At 37.0% G+C, this 8,798-nt stretch overlaps 1 protein-coding gene across 1 annotated transcript in view; it reads right to left on the reverse strand.

The window, feature by feature from the left end:
* The window catches only part of LOC107744807 (diphthamide biosynthesis protein 1-like), an 85,594-nt gene that overhangs the window by 7,183 nt on the left and 69,613 nt on the right, over positions 1–8,798 (reverse strand). The window contains exon 9 of the mRNA XM_016558632.1: positions 2,406–2,484. Coding sequence (XP_016414118.1) covers positions 2,406–2,484 — 79 coding nt within the window. The remainder of the gene's footprint in view (positions 1–2,405; positions 2,485–8,798) is intronic.

An 8,798-nucleotide genomic window follows, 5' to 3' on the forward strand; every position in this document is an offset into this window, starting at 1 on the left:
ATTACTGCAGTCTACTAAGAAAATCCTTCTAATGTGCTGATTGGTACTCAAGGAACATTTTAATAGGCAGAGTTGAAAATGGTTGTCCTGCTTAATGAAGTGTGGAATGCCAAACACGGTCTCATTTCTTTCAATTCACTGTACAATTTCACATTTTGGTTTTAAAACTGACCAAAACACAAACGCATTTTTAGAAAACTCATCCGTCTGTTGTTCTTATAAGAGATGAAGACTATTTCATGCACTACTGTCTTGAAAAAAGGCAGCAAACTGGATCAAACCAGAACAGTGAGAGAAGAGAAAGGCCCAGATGCACAACAAGAAGAAGACAAGCACATCAGAGCCTCGAGTAGAGTCTCAGCTGGCAGCTTCATTCAACAGTACACACGAAACACCAGCTTCTGGCATTTAGGCAGAGTTTCAAAGAAAAAGTCACATCTGACACTGGCAAATAAGCAGAAAATGGTAGACGGGCTAGAGAACATAAAAATAACACATGGCAAACTATTATTATGGATGTGTGAATCTAAGTTTGAGATGTTGTGGAAATTGTTCGAACTATTATTATGGATGGGTGATTCTGAGTTTAAGATGTTTTGGATAATTGTTTGATCAGACAGTAATTCAATCACACAAAACTACTATTGCTGCAAGCTGAATTTACTGACAAAGAAAGTTTGAAGAATAGAGTACTTAAAAAAAAAAAAAAAAGATTTGTGATGCAATATACTGTCATTTATGACAAATATAATGGCATACTCAGTAAATAAAAGCAAAGAAAATTATAAAGATTATATTTAAGATTATTATTTTCGAGAAATATAAGGCAAATTTTGATAAATATATAGCAAAACATAAATGTAATTTCAATTTACAAATGAATGTATTTATCAAAAATAAATGTATTTATTTTAAATATTTTTATTTATTTATAACTCATTTTATAATTTATAAATTATATTATAATGTATAATTTAATACTATTTATTTTGCATGAATAAAATATTATATTTTTTTAAATCACATGTAAAGTATATTATTTTTATTATAATTTTTTAAGTATCATATTTTTATTGTTATGTATTATTTGTAATTTTTAAATATCTTTACAAATTACAGTAAATAATCCTTGGTGAATAAAAGTATCGATTTCTTTCAAAAACACACACACAAATAAGGATTATATCAGCTATCAGACATTCTCATCTCTAGATATCAGTATAGATTTTGATATCAGCCAGAAAATCCAATATCAGTCGACCAATAGTATATATTCCCGATAGACTAAGCAAGAACAGTAACAGGCATCCTAATGAGGTCTATCTGCAGATAAAAATCCACCAGATGTTTCTGTTTTGCATCTGGGAATGGGGAATAGGGATTTAACCAAGACACCTATCCCAGGAAAAATGCTTGGTGTGGGATTTTGGCTAAGTCCTGTTTTGGCATGACATGAATCGAGATGTGCACTTGCTTCTGGCAATGAGAGAGAGAGAAAGATATGTTTGGAGAGGCGCTGCAGTTAGTCGGCCATTGGGAGGAGCTACTGTTCCACCCTGAGCTGGCCGACTCATCCTGTCTGTCTCTGAGGAGTAGAGACGGTGGGTAAACAAACCCTGTTCCTTCAGTAGCATTAAAGGGGTCATATGATGCGATTTTAATTTTTCCTTTCTCTTTGGAGTGTTACGATGCAACGCAACTCGTAAAAAGATAGTACAAGTCATTATAATCCATAATTATGTCCCCACTGGATGCAACGAATGCCTCGTTTATAATGGGTTTTCATGTTTTTGAATCATCGCTCCAGCCTGACAGGGCATCATCACATTGTGGTAAGGGGCGTAACATTTCCGTCACACGCTTAAGGTATTCGGCCAATCACAACGCACTGGATAGCTGGCCAATCACAGCACAGCTCGCTTTTTCAGACCGATGAGAATCGACGCGTTTCAGAAAGGCGGGGCATAGAGGAGAAACAATAATGTACAGTATGTGGAAAATAATGTGTTTTTTGAACCTTAAACCGCATAAACACATTTCATTACACCAAATACACAAAATAATGTTCTTGTTAGCAGCATCATATGACCCCTTTAAGGTGTGTGCGTAGATGTTTGTTTGTGAGTGAAAACACATAAACACACATTGTTCACACAAATGCATACAGAGCCATTATGCCCCAAAGGCACTCAAATATGCCCAGAAACACTCATGACAAACATGACCGGCAGCATGTGGACTGACATGGCAGAGGTGAACACCTGCAGTGAAAGTACAGCTGTGTTGTGTGTCTTAAGGGACATGGGGATTCATAAGATCTGTATGGGACTTTTTGTCTACGTTTTCATAGTAAAGTACAGTAGATGCAGGACTGTGCTGTGTGCATGTATGCAAGACTTGTGTACCTCATATGGAGACAGCAAGGGTTTGGAGAAAGCCGTTCCCCAGTCGATGGAGAGGCGAGGACAAGCGATCTGCACCCACCTATAAAGGAAGATGAGCAAAGCGAGAGACCTAGTTAAACGAAATGAATCAGTGAAAATTAAAATGTTTGCAAACCAGTTTACTTTATTGAGATATGTGATTATATCAGAGTGAGAACAAAACATAGGGCTTTTTATTCAAGAGGAAATGACTGGATCGCTAAAAGTTGTCTCAGCAGGGTGTAAAGATACAGACAGAGTGGGTGTGTTAATATAAAGTCTCCATGGGGAATTTTGTGAAAACTAAAAAGAGATGTCCTCACTGTGATTGGTCGAGGACAAGGTTTTCAACAATGACATCCGACAAATAAAAGGACAAGTGTGCATATAATTGTTTTGCTTTGGAATAACGTGCACTGATTAATCAACCACAATAAGGCATTTAAATAAATGAAATTATGATTTTATGTTCACTGGAATCTGCATATTGTAACCCTTAATTAAGGATATGCAAAATTAGATTTTTCACTATAGTCTATATAAACATAAAACATATACATAAAAAAACAAAAAACAAACTAGTTGACCAGTGACCAATCTGTGAATATTTAAAAATGAAATCAATCAATGTTATTTTAGTATTATTTACATACTATTTATAGTAGTTATTAATATTTTGAATCAACTTTTAAATAAATAAATACATTCATATACATAAAAATGTAAATAAATAAATATTTGAATTAGCCTTATTTCCGCATATACAATTTTAATTTAAGTTTTAGTAATTTTATTTACTTTTGTCATTATTATTATTATTATTATCATTTAAAAAAATATTTCTATGTAGTTTGAAGCTTCATTTTTTTAGTTTTAGTATTTATATAATTTTGTTTGCAAGAAAACATTACAAATTTTCATTAATTTCATTCTAATTTTAAAGTTTTTTAAGTTGAAGTTTTTCATCTAATTATTTATATTTTATTCTATTTCAGAAGTTTTTTTTACTGATTAGCAATGATTTTTAGTAGTATTATTTAACAACAAGGTTATTTTGTTGTAGTTAATGAAAAACATACAAAACATTTTCGCTAAACTAAACAAAATAAGATAAATGTTAACAAATAAAATATACAACTTTTTTTTTCATCTAGTTGCCAAGGCAACATTTCTCACTTTCATTTAGATAATCTTCATGAACTAAAATAATTAAAACTGAAATAAAACTGAAAATATATAAATAAAAAATTATTCAAAATATGAATAAAATATAATATAAGTATTTCAAAAAATAACCCTGGTTAACAATAACACTGAATAAAATTGACCTTATACTATTTAAAACGTGTGAAGGAAAAGCAAAATGCACACACACACACACACACACACACACACACTTGAGGAAGCAGAGCACAGCTTGGCTCGCAGGGTGAATGTGAATGTGAATATGAACTGCATTGATGTGCAGTGCTGATGCTCTCTCCTGTAAATATGAGAGTAAATCTGCACTGGCCTAAAGCTTCCCTGCAAAGCATTATTATTTAGACGACGTGGAGTCAAATAAAATAAAGCAAGAGCAGGGAGAGGAGGAGGAAAAAGGAAAGAGGGTTGAGGTGAGAAAGAGGCAGCGATAAGTAAGGTTAGGTGAGCAAAAACAACTGCACTGCAATGCCCTAGTCTCCACGGAGCTACCCTACATATCAGCCAGACTGGGTGGCAGAGAGAGAGAGAATAAGAAAGAGAGAGAGAGAGAGAGAGAGAGAGAGAGAGAGAGAGAAGGAGGGACAGAAAAGAATAACAGTGACATGAGAGGTGAGGGAGGGCTCAGAGAGTCACATGAGGAACAGTATGAGTGATCGTTGGCAGGCAGTGCGAGAGTGTCTAGAGAAACTGCATTTGTCTTTCGAATGTGTGTTATGAATACAGAAGCACTAGAGCTGGAATAGTGGGTATTCAGATGCCTAATGTTAAAGTAAGAGAACATTCACTGGGCTTCGCATACCTGCAGCTAAACTCCACAGTTGGGAAACTGACAAGACAACATAAACGTATTATAAGTGGGCTTTAACAAAGGATGCACTCTTGCATTAAAAATAGCAAGATAAATCTAATATACATATTTCATATGTATTTATATGATATAGTAATTTTATACAGTAATAGATTAAAATATGTAATCTCTCTCTCTCTCTCTACACACACAAACACACACAGGGGCGGTTCTAGGATTTCATCCATAGGGGAGCTGAGCCCTCAGACAGACCATTAGATACAAAGATACAAATTACCTAAATAAACTTTACAGTGCTTGTGAAAACTGTATTATTGTATGAAGTAAATATACACAAATATCCATTAAAGCTACAGAAGTTACTTATTTATGAGCAGCGAGTGATTCTCTATTTTTCTTTTGTTGTTTAACATTATTAACATAAGAAATGCACGGGTCCGTTATATTAATGCACATTCGATATTTTCTTAACTATTTACGTTCACTTAACGCAGGGGTGTCAAACTCAGTTCCTGGAGGGCCGCAGCCCTGCAGAGTTTAGTTCCAACCCTGATCCAACACACATACCATGTAGTTTTCAAATAAGCCTAAATGATTAGATTAGCTGGATCAGATGTGTTTAATTACGGTTATATCTAAACTGTGCAGGGCTGTGGCCCTCCAGGAACTGAGTTTGACACCCCTGACTTAACGTAACCGACTGTTTTTACATCAAAACTCTTCCAGACAGTCATTCTGACATAATTTTGTGCCAATTTGGTATTTGCGTGCTGTCTGAGAGACGGCTGGCTTGTGTGCGTGCTTCATGTGTGCGCACGCACAGAGACGACCTATGACAGAGCGCAAGCACAAGCATTGAGATCTCTTTTGCGCTGTCTTGCGCTTGAATAGCTTAAAATCACTTAAATGTTTAAACAGACAAGCCTTAAAACACATAAGAATGATAAACTTTCTTGAGGAAGCAGCATTGGCCCGATTGTCCTAGATAGTTTTAGGGGGGCTGAGACAACAGATTGGGGGGCTGAAGCCCACCTAAAAAGGGTCAAGAACTGCCCCTGCACACACACACCATATATATATATGATATATACAAATACATATGTAAGATTGTGTGTGTGTGTGTACTGGTACTCCCTATGTTATGGGGACCAAATGTCCCCACAAGGATAGTAATACCAGTAAATTTGGACCTTTTTGGTCCCCACGAGGAAACAAGTTTATAAATCATACAGAATGAAGTTCTTTGAAAATCTAAAAATGCAGTTTTGTGTGAGGGGTAGGGTTAGGGTAAGAGGATGGAAAAAAGAGTTTATACAGTATAAAAACCATTAATCTGTGTTTGTGTGTGTGTGTTCGTGTATACAATTTATAACAAGGAAACACAAAGAAAGTAAGTATGTGAAACATACAAAAAAGAAAATGAGGAAAATAGGGATGATTTTTTTTAAAAATCAGTTTTGTTGTTAGTAATTGGTGTGTTGTTTTGTTGCTGGCTTTAAGACTTGAAATTTATCAGCATGGACTTGCAGTTGAGGCATTGAAAAAGGTTGTGACAAAATGACAATGACTGATTCATGTGCATAGACAAACAATTAAACATAACAAAACACCATCAAGCACAGGAGGAATCAAGAAAGAGCCATGAGTTAACTATCACTAAGGTATACGTGTCATTGAAGGGATGTAACTATGCACCACGAGTCGGTTGAAAATCGATACAAATATGTGACGATTCAAATCGGTAGATATTAAACGTTTTGGTTAAAAAAAAAAAAATGTGAGAAAATCTTATGAAATCAGTATTGTGAATCATATCGCATCTTGAGTTGAGTGAATCGTTACATCCCTATTTCGTTGACATTTTATCAGATGTAAACAGGGCTTTTGTTATCTAAGGGTTTATAGAGGTTGAAGATGTTGCAAATTTTATCTTGATTGTCTGGCAGGTCTGACTGTAGCTTTACTTGGAATCCTTATAACTGGGTTAAGAATGTCTTAGTGAGTAATTGTAATCCATAATGCAAATCATAGTGTTGCTGGTTTGAATCCCTGTCAGTTGATCCAAAGATGTTTGCAAATGCAACTGGTCCTCATGACCCCTCTAATCTCAGCCTTGAGCACGACTCTTAATCCTTGGTTGCTCCAGGGGGTTGCATCATGTTACAGTATGCCTGTTGCCAAATGATCCACACACCCCTAAGGCAAGTGAATGAATGACAGCACATTAATGTAACTCTTTCCCTGCATCAAGAAAAGAAGAAAAAAAAAATTAAACAATGGACACATTTGTTTTAATTGGTCACAGACTCATGCAACAGCTGCCTTATTTGACTACTGTGTGTGGGAATTTGGTTAGTTTCACAGTGCCAGACGTTTGATCACCATATTCTGGCTCACTCTGGCCAAAAACCACCCAAAGGAAGGGGCTGCCTGATGGATATGTGAAAGACCAACCACAGCCTTTGACATGACGTTTGGCAGTGCACACAGATCCAAGCATAACAGGGCCATCTGACACTAGACACTAGTCTTAACTGTGTGCATTTATGTGGGAACACTGAGTTTGGCTGGTTAGCATGACCCTGTAACGCCTGCTGGTAGATGCTGTAACTACACCATCTGGACGCAAAAAGCAACTTTTTTTCATTGACAGCGATTCAAAACAGCCATGGAATCAGACAGAACACAATGAACTTTGTAGTTCATCATTATACCTGGATAGGTAAAGTTTGTCAGGACAAACTTTGATGTTATCTTGACAAAGTCTTTTCTGAAAGTTCATAATTTTAAAAGCTTAAAGTTTTATAGCCTGTACACTGAGTCAGACAAATAAACAAAGACAAATAGAACGATAGAACGATAGATAGATAGATGATAAACAAACAGAACTAAAGATAGATCGAATGGTAGATAGATATACAGAGCAAAAACGATAAATGGAATGATATAACAACAGATAGACAGACAGACAGATATATTGATATACAGATAGTAAGTTTTGAAGTTGTTTTGGGTGGTTGCTAGGTGGGTTGCTATGCTAGGGAGTGTTAGGAGGGCTCTTAAAAGCGTCAAATGGATATTTATATTTTATTAACAGCCTCTAGGTAATACAGATCTCTTTGGGTAACACTGTGTGGTAACATCCTGTAGGGTTTGTGTCTAGTTTTAGAGATATTCTAAGCAAAGATCATTCAAAACACAAGCCAGCAGAAAGCAAAGGCAGAGAGCTGAAGGCAACAGGAGTCTTCCTCAGAAGTCTAGTTCCTGACACACACAGAGACAGAGAGAGAGAGAAATAAGGAATGGGCGGTAAATGCAAATATGAACTTAGTATCTGTAACAGAATCAGATTTCAAATATGCAAGAGGGCTGAGGCTGCATCGGGATCCTCAGCATGCCACCAAATTCAATTTACAGGCTTATCAGAGCCAGCATCTGTCCCCTCGCCTGAGACAGCCCTCGCTGCAGGAAGCCATACGGGCAGAGACACACTCCTCCGTCTGGCTGCATCAAGCCCATTCTCCCAATCCACTTCTGCTTCGCGGAGAAGAGGAGAGGTCAAAGACGTGTAATGATGCCTGTTTTGCTTCCGCTGAAATGGCACCATCAGCATGTGAAGGCAGACCTGATAAGGGCACGATCCTGCTGATCCTCTAACCGTTGCCAGAAGGTGGGGGGCCAAAATTCACATCAAAGAATCTAATTGAAGGAGGAAAAGGAACAGGAGGTCTGCGATGACTGCAGGGGGGTTTTCCTCGTGCTGGTGGGAGCAGCAGCCCCAGTCGGCTCTCCTCTCTCGGAGTGAAAATAATGGATTTTAATTAGCCACTTGACCTGCAGCATACAATAGCACAATTAACCTTTCCGATCCACAGGGAAATAGGCACCGGTGCCTCCAAACATCACTTAAAGCCGACAGAGATGTGTAATTACATTAGGCTTACAATAAAGAGCACGTATAAGCACCAGTGAATGCTGGAAGGACACTTCTGAAGTTTTCCCAAAGACAGCCGTCTGGATTTGCTTTAGATGTGTGAGCAAGGAGACCCAGGTTGGCTAGTAGCCTTTAAACTTTCAATCTAACTGCGAAATCTTGTCTTAAGTAGACACAATAATGATAAATGAATTCTTCGATTGTAATAAAAGATTTTGCCCTACCCTGTTGAAAAAAAACAAACAAAAAAAACAACAGCAGCTAAAACCAGCCTAAACTGGTTGGCTTTGCTGGTTTAAGCTGGAAGTAGCTGGTTTTAGCTGGTCTGCCAGCCTGGCAAGATATAGAAGTGGTCAAAACCCCTCTAAAAACAGCCTGCAAACCAGCTATGACCAGGCAGCCAAACAGCTTAGGCTGGTTTTAGCATATA

The sequence above is a fragment of the Sinocyclocheilus rhinocerous genome, unplaced genomic scaffold (genome assembly GCF_001515625.1).
Source record: "Sinocyclocheilus rhinocerous isolate Xijiao unplaced genomic scaffold, SAMN03320098_v1.1 scaffold738, whole genome shotgun sequence".
NCBI classification, from domain to species: domain Eukaryota; kingdom Metazoa; phylum Chordata; class Actinopteri; order Cypriniformes; family Cyprinidae; genus Sinocyclocheilus; species Sinocyclocheilus rhinocerous.